The sequence below is a fragment of the Heliconius melpomene genome, chromosome 10, assembly GCF_056956725.1.
Source record: "Heliconius melpomene rosina isolate 202511_hmr_F chromosome 10, ASM5695672v1, whole genome shotgun sequence".
Classification (NCBI taxonomy): Eukaryota; Metazoa; Arthropoda; class Insecta; order Lepidoptera; family Nymphalidae; genus Heliconius; species Heliconius melpomene.
In genome coordinates, this window is record NC_140398.1 from 4,716,814 (window position 1) to 4,732,348 (window position 15,535).

The following is a 15,535-nucleotide window of genomic DNA, read 5'->3' on the forward strand; positions in this document are numbered from 1 at the left end:
TAATTCGAACGGCTCTACGTTGTATGCAAATAAATGGGTTTACTTGGGTGCACTAGCCCAGAGATGAAAACAGTACCTCATATGAGACCAAACCTGGGACCTGTACAGGGCCAATCGATGTTTTGTGAAGTACTGTCTAGTTCTATTGATGGCCCTCAGTTTGTTTGAGGCAAACAAACAAAAAATCAAGCATTTAAGCATCAATTTTGCTGCAGTTTGTATGAAATTCGCCGCGTTACTAAAACCTATAGGTTACCTACTTCTTGTGAACCTACAGTTATGAAACTTGACACGAAGTGAGAAATTACAATAAACAGATTTTTCTTATCCTGAAATTCCCACGAGAGTACCAACCGTCTACCAAGTAAATCGAAATATTTTTGTAATATGTGAATTTTTGAGAGCTACTACACTATTACACTGCACACGCTGTCGTGAAAATTGGACGGATATTGAGTAGGGAGTGTCTTGACACGGTTTTCTTCGCCTACACTACTATGCAGAATCTTTAACACTTTAAAAATATTATATGTTCCTAAAATATCACTATAGGGGCAGTAAATTAGGTTATTAAGTTAGTTTTAAATTCGGCTAATTGTATCTATCTTTGAGAAATTACTATAGGGCTAAGTTTGAGGTAGAAGTATAGTAACATTTTTCTTTTTTTTTTTTATGAAAAAGGACAAGGCAAACGAGCGTTCGGGTCACCTGATGATGATCACCGCCGCCCACGACCCCGTGCAGCACCGGAGGAGCTACAGGTGCGTTGCCGGCCTTTGAGGTGGAGATAGACGCGCTTCTTGAAGGTACCCATATCGTACCGACCTGGAAACACTGCCGCGGGTAGGCCATTCCACAGTTCGGTGGCGCGTGGAAGGAAATTTCTACGAAACCGCACAGTAGTGGAGTGCCACGTATCCAGGTGGTGTGGATGGTATAACATACTGTTAAGTGGGCATATATTATTCAAATTGAGTTAATTATATGACAATTGATATTGAGAGAATAGGTAATGGAGTAGAATTTGTAATACGTGAGTAATGTATAAATATTTTAGTTAAATTTGAATAATACTAAAGATGGATGGATTGGGAAGACAAATATTTTAGAAAATTAATTAATAATTAAACTGTATGAGACTAGAACGGTGCCCAAGAGTTCGTCAAGGGTCGAAGTGTACAGTAATAACTAAATCACACAGTTTACTAAGATATATAATTATTTAAATATGCTTTTTCCTTTATAGCAGGTCATAGAAATTTATGCTAAGATACTCCGATCTGCTCTTCCCTTTGTGTGTTAATTGGCGTAACTCAACGCCGCGCTTCGTTTTTCTAAGATTTACTACGTTATACCATTGTATAAAATTTTACAATACTCATAAAAAAAATTAAAAAAGAAGATCACTATCAAATTTCACAGATTAAAAATAATAATTAAACAAATGTCAATTAAGTTGCAACTTATAACGTAAGTATATTTTATTCATATGTCAAAATCATGTACGAAAATGTTATTGAAATATAAATGTATCAACGAAAATGAAATGTATTGTGTACCTTTTAATTATCTTGCAATTTATACACGGGCTTTGTAAGTAATTCATTGAATTATTTACTTTTGTATATAAATATTTGTATTTATTCAGTTTCTCGTTTTAACGTATATGTTTTTCTTGATGTCCCTCTTTTTTTAGGGTTCTGTATTTCAAAAGGAGGACCCTTACGGACTAAACGGAACCCTTATAGAATACTTTAGTTTTGTGGGTCTTTCTTTATATCCTGAATGAAATATATGAATAGTTAAACTTTCTTCTGTTTCTTCTTTTCTGTCTCTTAGGCAAAGTAAATCTCACTTACACAGGATAAATAAAAAGAAACCTTTCTTCTTTATTATTTTTTCTTAAAACTATATCTTACACATAGCAGGCAAGCAGAGAGAATCTAGGGAACCTAGTGTTAATATAATCTCTTCCTACACTTCCGTTTCCCATTTTGTTCGTTTCTATGTTATAAAGAGATATCAAATCATTTCACATACAATAAAATGAATATTTATTTTATTTTGATTCATAATTTAGTAAATATGAAGTCAAGTTTTTGGATCTCAACTCAACAGAAGAATAGAAATTTATCTTTATTGTTTTTTTGTTAGATTTAAACTATGACAATGCGATATCAAGGAAATCACAAATAAATTTTGAAGACTACGAGTTCAAACCAGTCACCACGTTGTCAATACATAATGTCTCCGCTAAAAATATTAATTGTGATGATTTTTCTAAATATGCCTTAAATTGTACTTATGAAGCGGCACTCATATATAATTCTAGTCGGATGGCACCACCTTTTCCAACGAAAATCAATGATTGGTGTAGGTAAGTTAATTTCTTTATTAACTTTTTTTTGTTTCATATGTCTCTCGCATATAATAGGATAAGTAGAAGCATTTTTCATCTAATTTCTTCTTAAAGTCTTCTTCTTTTTAAAGTCTTTAAAAATATAACTGATAGCCATCTTTCACAAAAGACTAATTAGAGTGTATCCATATAACACCCTATATGTTATAAAAAAAAATTTAGATAATTAAGGTTGTTGTGACGCATTTACACTTGTTGGGAATGAATTATTTTTATTTATCTGTTATGATTTTTATTTTACTGTAACATTTATATTTTTTTCATAATGTATTGCAAAGGTATATAAGAACAATAAATATAAGGAATTCTATTTTTTTTCTTCTAAATAAATAAAGAAAGAATTTTTCTTACATATTTTCCAGAGCAATTAAGCACTTAACCAACTGCGCTATAGATTGGAACGCTGATTGTTCGGACGTGAGCGAAAGCCATTTCAATGAAGAGAGTATAAAGGGTCACATCCACGTCGTCAACAACGTCTGTGATGACGATTGGTTTTTGATACGTGAGTTTAATTAGTAATTATTAAGATTTCCCTCGCTTTATTAGATAAAACACTGTAAAGTCTCGAAAATTGGGCGGAAAATGAAGGATGATTGTGGTTTCGATCCCAGCTTGGGGGATCATTTAAGAAGGATAGGTTTAGTTTGATATATCTAAACGACTGAACAGGCAATGTCTCGATAATAATTGAACTTTTTTTTGACGAAACTCAACGCCGTGTGACCATACCAAATTACTAATTAGTTATAAACTTTTTAAGCAAAGCTTTTTATTTATTTATCAAAATTTCATTAAAGCTTGTTACTTACTTTTGTCACGCTTTTCTTGGTCAGCAATCAGTGTTACAAAAAAATGACGTCAAATTAAAGGCCGGCAAACGTATTTTTTCTCGTAATTGCCAATTTACCTGATTGTTGCAACATTTCCTTAACAAACGGTCTTTTTATAGAAATGTTGTTTTTAATTTTTTTCGTCGCCGTCATAAATAGAATCTGTTTTTTTTTGCTGAATATAATAACAATACAAAAATTTTAATTGGAATATGAATTTCTGTTTATCGTCAACGACGGTTGTACGTTTAAATACATAAGGATTTTAGAAGCTACAGGAGAATAGATAAATATTTATACTTATTATCATATCGTTTAAAATCATAATCGTCCTCTCCGTAGTCGGGTAAAAATTATTCTAAATTGGTTAAAGTAAAAAAAGAGTGAGTGAAAATGTCCAAGCAGTATTATTATTACGTTACTTAAACATTTCTTAATTATCCATTTATGCATTTAGCGATAGACCAATGAAAAAAAATTAAATCACTATATTAAAAAAATATACTTATAAATATTTATAGTACACAACTTATTTATAGTATAAATATCTCGATAACACTTGAAAAGTTGTACCTACAGGGTACGAAGAGCTGCCCCTTTGCGTCGAAAGCTCGACAGATTCCTGGGAATCCTGCTATATTGCCTTTAAGAATGCAGTTGAGGAACAGAAAAATACAACGCAGGAATGGACGCACTACGCTGTACATTTTGACCTTTGCTGGTTAGATTTGTATTATGAATGTTTTTGTTAAAGGAACTTCGTATTATATACTTATATTATAATACTAGTGACCTGCTCGCGGCTTCGCCCATTTAAATTGAACAAATATTTCCTTACTAATCTGAGGAAATGAAAATGTTAAATATATCATTACCCGAGTGGTAATCGAACCGACAACCGTCACGTTTACGATCACTCGCTTGTGCTCCTCCAAAATTTGAATTTAAATAAATATTTTCATATTTATAATTTAGCTTTAACTCGTATATATTCAATTGCTATCTAAATGTGAACATGTTTTAAATTCGGTACCGAATGATCATCAAAAACCGCATCGGGCGCATGTTTTATTCAAGTTTCATAAATGTTTTTGCCAAAGAGAATTTGTAGTTTGTCAATGTTGAGGCAATAAAGTGTTTGTTGGCAGTAAACGTATATTGGAAATTTTAAAAATGAAAAAGAAATAGTAAAAATACAGAAAAAAATACCGATTTGACATTTTTTTTTAAATTCACGCCGAATACCGCAGATAACAAGGAAGGCCGAATAACCTAACTAGGTGTTAAGATCGCTTATTTCGTGACAAAGCTTATTGAGTGAAAGATCTCCGCCAGGAGTGAACATAACTCATTACCCCAAGTGGGAATCGAACCGACAACTGTCGCGTTTACATTAAGACACTGCTGCAACTACACATTTGTGCATGTATAGACATTTTACAGGGCGCCTTGAACTTTTGTTTTGAAGTAATTTTATAGTGTGTTTTCTTAATTTTTTAAGTTTATTTGGTATAATTAAAACCAGACTATTCTTCTATATTGACTATCAACTATCATTTGTACACCAATCAATATCAATATTAATCTTCTTTGATCTTTTCTATGGTAAGAGTTGCCTGGAAGAGATCATCTGTGGTGATATGGTCGCTTTTACACCATATTTTTCATTTGTTTTTTTCTAGCATTTTTTGCATTGTTAAGTTAATATTATAAAGTATTAAATAAATAATAAATAAATAAATATATTTACCTCTATAGTGCAAGAGCTCTGTTCCGACGATGTACACTAGAGTCCTTATTCATGAAGCCCACGTTTTGTACCCACGAGCAGGCGGTCACTTTGCAAAAGTTTTCAGTTATCGTATCGGAGGGTGGAGTGTATCAGGTATTTAGATATATTTATAATTCTTTATGTATGTAGAGAGAATCGCTCGAGATTTTCGCTCATTTTAAAGCATTTTGTAGCGGAATTTAGATTATGCAAAATGAAAGTAATGTTAAATAAGTAATGCATATCTCATAATGAATTCATATCAATTTGTCACATCACTAACAATTTTCCTAATTTAATATAAAAAGTTTAAATGAGTTCTCAAGTTATTTTAGAGCAACGAACTTTCAAAGTAACAGCTTTCTTAAAGTTTATCCATTCTTCTCCTATGTTTTTTCTTATTTTTTTAAGTATAAATGAATGTATAGTTATTATTTAAAGGCTTTTTCTAGAAATAGAAGTAAAATATGATACTTAAGTATATTGTATTAGATAGAAAAGCAAAAGTTAGAATATTAAAAGTAATATTATAAAGTAAAATATATAAACGCTAATAATTAGAATATGTCAATGATCATATTTTTAGTCAAAATATTATCTTCGTTATTCCAAATAGATAGTATGGAAATCTTAAAGACACTGACTGCCACTCGCAATGGATGAATTATACATAGTATTTTCGGCTTCATATTTTATTCCCCTATGCATGGCATATGAGGCTCCTATTATGCCACTTCCGTTCTCCATTTTCCGCCGAATTCTGGAGGTGAGTCGAGTGTATTCAACCCCGCGCTTTGCCTCGTTACCAGAGCGAGGAAATTAATATATGAACCGTTTATTTTGAGAGTGGTGTAAGTCCATTTTCTTTTGTTTAGAGAAAATTAAAGATTAGTATGTCGATGATTATGCAATTTCATTTACCGACCGATTTTAAGTTGTCCAAAACATGGGTTTTTTTTGAGAAATTAAACACGGACTAGTTATATATAAAAAAATTACATTAAATTAAGCATGAATTACGTGATATCTCATTTTTCTCAAAAATGGACTTACACCACTTTCAAAATAAACGGTCCATATTAAATATTTCATATTTTCCAATGGGAATCGAACCCACAACCTGTCACGCTTAGTCTCCCGCTTTTACCTGTGCGCCATGACCGGTCTCAGCTAGATATACATATATGTATATATTAAAGTAATTCTTTGTTCCAAGGACTGTGAACGTAACATGATGTACGCAAACTGTCCGGGCGGCGACCCTCGTCCCACTACTACCATGTTGAAACGGTTGATGAGCGGGGAAGTCCGCAATAGGGGCACCATTATAAATTATAATTTGTGGATTTTGTTTAATATTATTTATTGTTTGTATAATTTTGATATATAAATATTTACATTTATATAATTTGTGTTTGTATTTTATTTGAGGTTTTCTGTTTTTTCATAATTAGTGAAGTGTTAGTGAAAAAAATTTATTGTTTTTTTTTTAATATACGATTTATTCATTTTTATTGAAATCGAACTCCCAACCATCTAATAGACGCAGGAAGACTAAGAAATTTATATTGTTACTAGTGGACCCGGACGCGGCTACGCCTGCTTGAACTATAAGAATATTTTCGCGTCGGTCATACTCATACTATACCGCCCGAAGGCTAGGTCATTCCGAATCAGTGACATCTCCTTAATTATTTATTAGAATGTTATACAGTAAATTATAATTTCAATCTAGATAAAATGTTGAAAGTGACTATTATATTTATTTTCATAAGGATGAATATCAAAATGTCGCGGTAACGGTTGCGTAGCGACGCGATGGTTGTTATTAACATGGCAGAATAAATTACATGTCAAATTAAAAAGTACTTTAAAATATATTAGTTTATATGTGTAATGTAATGTTATATAGCCTATAACACTTCTGAAGAATGCAGCTTTCATACAAAACAAAAACAAAGTAAATCGGACCAGTAGATCCAGAGATCTTAGCGTTCAAACAAACAAACAAACAAACTCTTCCACTTTATTATATTAGTATAGATTAAAACGACACAACAAATGTTCATGACATACAACAACTTAGTCGGTTCCCGAGAGGTAGAGGTTTGAATCCCATTAAGTTAATTTTTTTATATGATTTTAAATACTTTTATAACCATGTAGTTTTTTTTTCAATTGCATTCACACTTTTATATATAAATCGCTTGCAATTCGTGAGAATAATTTACCAATATCAATATTTATAATTGGTAGAAAAACACACATACATGTTGCTCGTTTATAAAAACATTTCTATTTTAACAATTTTGTAGCAGTTTTTTGTGTTAGATCTTTGTATTTTATTGCCACACTAAATGGATTAAAATAAAACTGCAGTCGAACGTCAAATTATTTAAATGTTCACTTTTTTATTAACGTACACAAACGATCATTTTTGTTTTTTTTTTAATATGTTTTTAGCTCATACTGACTCCCGCATATAGCAGGGTAGGCAGAGGGAAAAAGAGAGGGAGGAGGGAAGAGAATAGCGAAGAGGGAAGAGGGAAGAGTAGGGTTTGTTACAAAATTGTCACATTCATATTAGTAGAGGAGACGACGGTACTAAATCGGGATTTACTCGAGCATCATAGTGATCTGTTGGGTTGCAAAGCGTAGATGATAAAAAGAAAAAAAAGTTATATAATATCTTTAGCTTTAGTCAGTAGGGGGAGCGGCTATATTATAGTTCTTAGTATTTTGTTAGTTTTCTCTTATTACTATTATAGTAACAGAAAGTAAAAAAAGTGCGTTCAAGTTCCCTATACAAGGAACTTCTGCAAAGAAATAAGTAATTGTGAAACTTTCTTTCTTTTAACCCTAATAACGCTAAGCTAATAAATCCTGAAAATCCTGAAAAAACAAGCCATATAGTTCATTGGGATTGATCAGTCGACTCGGAGTCAATTGCGGGTTGAACAATATTCACCCAATTATATCTTCACAAGGCTCCGCCAAATTTAAATGGATCCCGACTGTTAATCTTAATAAACTTATTAGTCATTGTTTTCTTTTTATAGTTTTGTGCAGTCGAGTTCTTTATTTTTTGTATATTTTTTCATATTAATAGTAAATCATTGCTACCCGCAGCAAATAATTAGTAATGATTTAACCGTCAATAAATCCCCACCCTGGAACTAAACTATCGTTACCCTAACTGTCGTAACTAACTACTGAAATGTTACTTTAACCCTGTAAATGTGACTTTAACTTTTGTATATAAACAGACTAGGATTATGTTGTTTCGAAGCCATATATGGGTATGTATATATATACATGAGGCCATATTGGCTAAGTGGAGCAATGTCTTACTGTGTATGCGACGGTTCTGGAGTAGATTTCTGCTTTGTATTCAAATACTTTTTGAAAAATAAAAAAAAATATCTAACTCGCGCCTTTTGAAAACCATCCTAGTCCAAGAGGAGAGAGATTAAATATATTTTCTTCCTAAATGTGGTATAAAACAATTTTAGCTTCACGATGTATCCCGCACATAGCAGGGTAGGAAGATTGAACCTGGAAACCTAGTGTTATGACACTTATTAAAGTTAAGTTAAGTTTTTGAACGAAAGTTTTAGTTCTTAAGTTGGCCATCGGCGCCACTATTTTTGTAAGAGAGAACGTGATTATACTAAATTGAATGTAATTGTTGTGGAGAAATAAAAGTTTTTCTTAAAAGAAATCTTACAGTTTATTTATAATCAAAGCCTAAATCTAATAGGTTATGGGCCCAGGAATGTTATCGGCATATAATAAATTGTGAAGAGCAAATATTTACAACAATTTAACAAGAAAGTGTTCCGCTTGTATAACCTCAAACAATGGAGGTTACAAATGCAATGCAAGTTGAAAAGTTTGAAGGAAGAAACTTTCGCCAATGGAAATTCCATGTAAACTGCGCATTGAAGGCAAAGGGCTTGGATATAAAAAAGGCAAAACCCGAAGGAAACACAACACAATGGTTAAAAGAAGATGGCATGGCAATGTTCATCATAACTTCATCTATGAAATTAAATCAAATAACATTGATTGAAAATTGTGAAACTGCATTGGAGATAATGAACAAATTGGAATCTATCTACGAACAGAAATCAGAGTATAATAAAATGATGGTTCAAGAGAAATTTTACCAATACAAGATGTCACCAACGGACAACATTGCCCAACATATCTCAAAGGTGGAGAACTTGGCGAAACAGTTACGTGAAAGTGGAGAAACCGTGAGTGAAATGGCAGTAATGACTAAAATAATTTCAACTCTGCCAGCGAGTTACAGATCTCTCCGCCAAGCATGGTTATCCTTAGATCCAGCTAAGCAAACAATACATAATCTGACTTCGAGATTGTTAGATGAAGAGGCGAGTTTGACAACTGAAGAAGAAAGTGTAACTGCATTATTAGTTGCGAAGAAGCCTGTATCACAATACAACAAACAGAGTACCAATAGTAATAGAAGTTCTACAAGTCAAACACAACATAGATTTATATGTTATAACTGCAACAAACGGGGGCACTTTGCACGAGATTGCAAGGCACCAAAGAAATCTGGGAAGAAATCTCAAGAGCAGAAGAATATGTTAGCGTTTAGTGCAGAACATTGTTTACATTCTGTTACAGACACAGATGTATGGATTCTTGATAGTGGGGCATCCGCTCACATGTCATATAGGCGTGATTTCTTTCATAAGTTGCAAGATTATAAAACTGACCCTTGTATTAACAGAAAAGTGCGGTTAGGAAATCAAAAGGAGATTGAAGTACAAGGAAAAGGCACTGTGATGATTAAGAAACATGTAAATGGACAGTGGGAAGAATCCATACTGACTGAAGTGCTGTTTGTGCCAGATTTGCGTCGAAATCTATTCTCTGAAGGAGCGGCCACAAAGAAAGGTTATGTTATAGTAAAAAAAAATAATAATGCTTTAATACTTAAAGATAACTCAGTAGTACTGACTGCAAGTATAAAAGAAAATAATCTTTATGAACTAGATGTCAAAACTGTTTGTCAAGAGAGCTGTAATGTGGTCCAAACAACTTTGAAGTTATGGCATGAGCGCCTAGGACACTTGAACATAAAAGAGGTAAAAAATATGGCTAAAAATGGTGAAATTACGCTCCCAATGACTGAAAATGATAAAGAGTTTATCTGTGAAGCTTGCCAATATGGTAAACAGAGCCGGCTGCCGTTCCAAAAATCAGATAGGAACCCCCATATACCTGGAGAAGTTGTATACAGTGATGTATGTGGACCTTTAGAACATGCATCTGTATCGGGCGCAAGATATTTTGTCTTGTTTAAGGATGGAGCAACAAGTTACAAGCACGTATATATTATAAAGTATAAAAGTGATGTGATCAGCTGTTTTAAGAAATACAACAAGATTGTAGAGAATACATTTCAGCATAGTATAAAGGTATTGCACACAGACAATGGCCGTGAATATGTAAATCAAGAGTTCAGGGATTATCTTGATGAAAACGGAATAATTCATGAATGCACTGCACCGTATACCCCTGAACAGAACGGCCGAGCTGAAAGGGAACTGCGCACTATCATGGAATGTGCACGATCCATGTTGCATGGAAAAGATATGCCACTATATCTGTGGGCTGAAGCTGTATGTTGTTCCGTGTACTTGCTTAATCGGAGCTCGTCTAGCCAGACTAAGAATGTATCACCACATGAACTATGGTATGGTAAAAAACCACGTCTTGATCATGTCAAAGTTTTTGGATCAGAAGGATATGTTCATGTCCCTGATAAAAAAAGAAAGAAACTGGATAAAAAGAGTAAAAAAATTATTTTAGTAGGATATGACCAGTATAATTATAGAATGTTTGATATTGAAACAAAGAAAATAACTATATCAAGAAATGTAAGATTCAATGAAAACAACATGACTGTAACTGAAAATGGTAAGAAAATCCAAATAATTTCTATTGAAGAACAACATGAAAATGGAACTACTCAAACTGAAGAGCCAATGAGCTCAGAACAGCAAATTTCAGTGGATCAGTCTAGTCCAAGAAGCTTAGAGCAAACTCAAAGTGATGACAGTTTGCAAAGTTGTTATGATGAGAATGATGAAACTTATGAGCCAAGTAGAACTTTGGAAGATATTGAAGAACGTAACATTACACTGAGACCAAGACGAAATAGAATTCATGGGGCAAACCTAGTAGAGTTCAATACTCCAATAACGTTTGAAGAAGCCATGCAGTGTAATGATAGTGATAAATGGAAAGAAGCTATTTTAGAAGAGCTGCAATCCCATTATGAAAATAATACTTGGTCCATAATAAAAAGAGACAATCAGAAAGCTATCACCTCTAAATGGGTATTTTGTATAAAAAGAAATGAAGATGGAAGCATAGACAGATATAAAGCTAGGTTATGTGCTCGAGGATTTGCTCAGGTGAAAGATATTGATTACAAGGAGACATTCTCACCGACGGTAAGGTATGACTCCATTAGAATTTTATTAAGTATAGCAGCAAGAGAAAATTATGAAATAGAGCAGTTCGACGTGAAAACTGCCTTCCTGTATGGAGAGCTTGCTGAGGATGTGTATATGGAAGTCCCCGAGGGTGTCAAGGCTGCATCAGGAAGCATATGTAAGTTAAATAAATCATTATATGGTTTAAAGCAATCATCTCGTTGCTGGAACAAAACGTTCAAGTCGTTTTTATTAACTTATGGTTTTAAAATGTGCCATTCAGATAATTGCATCTTTGTTGGTAATTTCCAAAATTATAAAGTCATTTTGATATTATATGTTGATGATGCTTTATTATTTTCAAAAAACAAACCTGTTTTATCTGCTATAATAAATGATCTGAAAAATGTTTTTAAGATTAAAGTGTTGAACTTGTATTCTTTTGTTGGCATGGAAATAAGTAAATTGCCTGATTGCATAATTATTCATCAAAAACGGTATACAGAGCAAATAATAGAAAGATTTGGTATGTCACAGGCAAATCCATGTAATACTCCTACTGATAGTAATGTTATTTTGACTAAAAATGAAAACATTGACTTTGTCCCTGATTTTCCTTATAGAGAAGCAGTGGGAGCATTACTGTTCCTGTCATCTGTTAGTAGACCAGATATAGCTTATGCTATTAACATAGTAAGCCGGTACATAAACAATCCCAGTAAAGACCATGTTAATGCTGTAAAAAGAATAATTCGTTATCTAATAAAAAGTAAAGATATGTGTATAACTTATAATTATAGATCTGAATTAGTGGGTTTTTGTGATTCAGACTTTGCAGCAGATTTAGACTCGCGCAAGTCAAATACAGGATATGTGTTTATGTTCAATGGGGGGCCTATTACCTGGGCCAGTTGGAAACAAAATACTGTGGCATTGTCTACCACTGAATCTGAATATATGGCAGCTAGTGAAGCAGCCAAAGAAATTTTATGGCTTAGACAACTTTTGTATGATATTGAACAGCCACAAAATTCAGTTACTCTGTTTATTGATAACCAGAGTGCCATTAAGCTTATACATAATCCTGTCTATCACAAAAGGTCGAAACATATCGATGTACGATATAATTTTATAAGAGAAAAAGTTGAAGAAAATATAATACAAATAAAATATGTAAAAAGTGCATGTCAACTTGCTGACTTTCTCACAAAATCATTGCCTGCAGCAAAGTTTGAAATTAATAGAGATAGTATTTTAAATAAATTGTAACTTTTGAAGAAGTTTGTGTAAATTTTTATAGACTTTGTACTATAAAATTTAAGTGGGAGTATTAAAGTTAAGTTAAGTTTTTGAACGAAAGTTTTAGTTCTTAAGTTGGCCATCGGCGCCACTATTTTTGTAAGAGAGAACGTGATTATACTAAATTGAATGTAATTGTTGTGGAGAAATAAAAGTTTTTCTTAAAAGAAATCTTACAGTTTATTTATAATCAAAGCCTAAATCTAATAAAGTAAATCGTTCCCATTAATACGCTTCTGCGAATTATGGAGGTGTCTATCAAGCTCACTATATAAATATCTATAATTGGAATTCATACTATGTTAATACATAAATTAAAACCATCGTGGCGCAATGGCAACGTTTGACTGTAAAGACGATGGTACTATCTGCGTTTTATATTATTTTTATCCCATGACGAAAAAATAATCGTGTTATAAACGTGGTATAACGTCTGTGTATGTGTATATGTCTGTCTGTGACATCGTAACTCCTAAAGGGATGAACCAAATTTTGATTTAGTACTAGTAGTATTATGACTTAGTCATGATTTAAGACCATACGAGTATATTCAGCCGTTTGAAGACCTTCAGAGACGAATCTGGCTTCAGAGAAGTACCTATCGTATTTGAGCTCATTTTCTTTACAGCAAAGATATTGTATTTATGAATGAATAAGATGTAGATAGATGGTGATGCTTCATGCTTTCCAGTAATTCTTGTAGCTTTATTTTTTCTAAAATATTGATCAAAATCTCAACAATCACTGACATCGTTATAGTAGAATTTATAACGTTGTCAACGTCAATAAAGTATTGCAGCGAAACAAATCATTTTTCATGAACGTCCGTACAATGAATGTACATAACATATATCCATATGGTTACATCGTCCATCAGTGCTTATACAAAAACACTGTGGTTATACCTGATACAACTTTTGATATATTTGATTTAAAAGGTGGCTTAAAAATTTTAACAGTGTAAAACAAGGTAATTGTAGATGGAAAGGACCAAGATAAAAAAGGATCCACCACAGAGGCCAGTGGGGCTAGTGGATCAGGGGCACAAGCGAGCGACTAGGTGTGCGTTCGATTCCCACTTAAGGAAATGAAGCAATTTATATTTTCAATTCTTCGCTTTGGTAACCAGGTAAAGCGTGGCGTGAAGCTTACTTTAGTTTTATTATATTAAACAGGTATTTACTTCAGGTTAGATAGGCTTTGTATTGCGACATTCTGTTTTAATATATTACGTGAGCAGATGATGCCCGAGTGTACATTCGTTTAATGTGCCTATTTTCGTCGTACCTAAACCCTTTTTGTAGTGGTAATAAAATTGGGGACAAATTCTGCAATCGTAACAAAAGTGTTGTAAGTCAAATTGGAATGAAATTAAATGAAATCAGCTTTACACTGTATCCCGCACACAGCAGGGTAGGCAGAGGGAGTTTAGTGTTAAGATACTCCGTTCTCTATTTTTGACGGAACTCTGAAGGCATTGCGTGTTGAGTGACGAAACTCAATAGTGCGTTTTGCCTCGGCCTCTGAGTGAAAGTCACTAAAAGTGTGATCCTTTATTATTATTTTTACACTTATATCTCCTTTTGCTTAAAGAACTAAATTTATAGTACATTTTTAGGATCCAATAAATATCACTGAGCAAGTTTGTGGGACAATGCTTAAAACAAGTAAATAAAAAAAGTTTTTTTTAACAAAAATAATTTAATATTACTATCAGTTTTACTTAAAATTTCCTTTAAATAAATTGCATTAGTGTGTAAATGTTGTTTTGAGTAGTATATATTTATGACAATCAGGATTAACTCAGCTTAAAACTCTAACTCTAACTTTAAAAAATAACATCAGGATAAAACGTCATATTAAAAATATTTACGATATTTTTTATTCACAAAATGACACGATTTCGATTTCAACTTGTTAACTATGGTTCTTTCTGCCTACTCTGTTATGCAGGAACTGAAAATAAAAAAAGGAAAATAGTGAGCCCGCCCTTGAAATAAGCTTAAGGTCTAGTCAATAAGGCTTTACGTTCTTATCCTACCACGTAAAAAATTTAAATGGTTATTACAACTTTTAAGTTTTAGCTTCTATGCAGCTATAATTTTAATAGAGAACTAGAGACAAAATAAACTAAAATATAAAACGAAGACTTTCCTTTGATTATAGTACATTAAGAAGTCAATTTTACATGGAATTGGTCATATTCACATTTGAACAAGCAACACAAATATAAGGAATAGTAAACAAATTCGATTGTTAACTGAAATCCAATGATTGAATGCAATATGGCGCCGTGTTTGCGAGCGCACACAAAGACCTTGCCTCGAGGAATTGTACTTCATTTTGAGATAGAGTATCAATAATTCCTCAATTCAAAGTGTTTTATTTAAATTTGTAGCATTGTAGCTATACAGGAAGCGTAAGGGTGTAGGTTCAATTCCCACTTGGGGTTATAAATAATTATTTAAAGTTCCTCTGCGTAATCTGATATAATTTGTATACAGCGTGAAGCTATAAATAAAACATTGGAAAATATGATCTGTTGCTTCTGGAGTCGTAGCATTTAATTTCTCCTGAATTTTCAATACAAAATTTCCCAATATATTATTAGATATTATATTAAGTGGTGGATATTGCGAATTGAGCACTCTATGCCGCACTCTTTTCAGTAGCAGAGCAGGAAATGAAAATATTTCATTTCTTCGAGTGGGGCACCTCCGATTATCGAATTTACAGT

At 32.8% G+C, this 15,535-nt stretch overlaps 1 protein-coding gene across 1 annotated transcript; it reads left to right on the forward strand.

The window, feature by feature from the left end:
* Positions 1-984: 984 nt before the first annotated feature.
* LOC146535249 (uncharacterized) lies at positions 985-6,413 on the forward strand. The gene is made up of 6 exons (XM_085191158.1): positions 985-1,033; positions 2,155-2,377; positions 2,782-2,924; positions 3,832-3,973; positions 5,011-5,137; positions 6,240-6,413. Exons 1-6 carry the CDS (start codon positions 985-987, stop codon positions 6,411-6,413), a joined length of 858 nt encoding a protein of 285 aa, XP_085047284.1.
* The last annotated feature ends 9,122 nt before the right edge of the window (positions 6,414-15,535 follow it).

What these genes read in the sequence shown, in the direction of transcription:
- LOC146535249 (XM_085191158.1), top strand. Translation starts at nt 985, where the DNA reads ATGACAATTGATATTGAGAGAATAGGTAATGGAGTAGAATTTGTAATA. An exon ending in GTACATTTTGACCTTTGCTG is followed by an intron (nt 3,974 to 5,010) that starts GTTAGATTTGTA and finishes TTACCTCTATAG; the next exon opens with TGCAAGAGCTCTGTTCCGAC. An exon ending in CGGAGGGTGGAGTGTATCAG is followed by an intron (nt 5,138 to 6,239) that starts GTATTTAGATAT and finishes CTTTGTTCCAAG; the next exon opens with GACTGTGAACGTAACATGAT.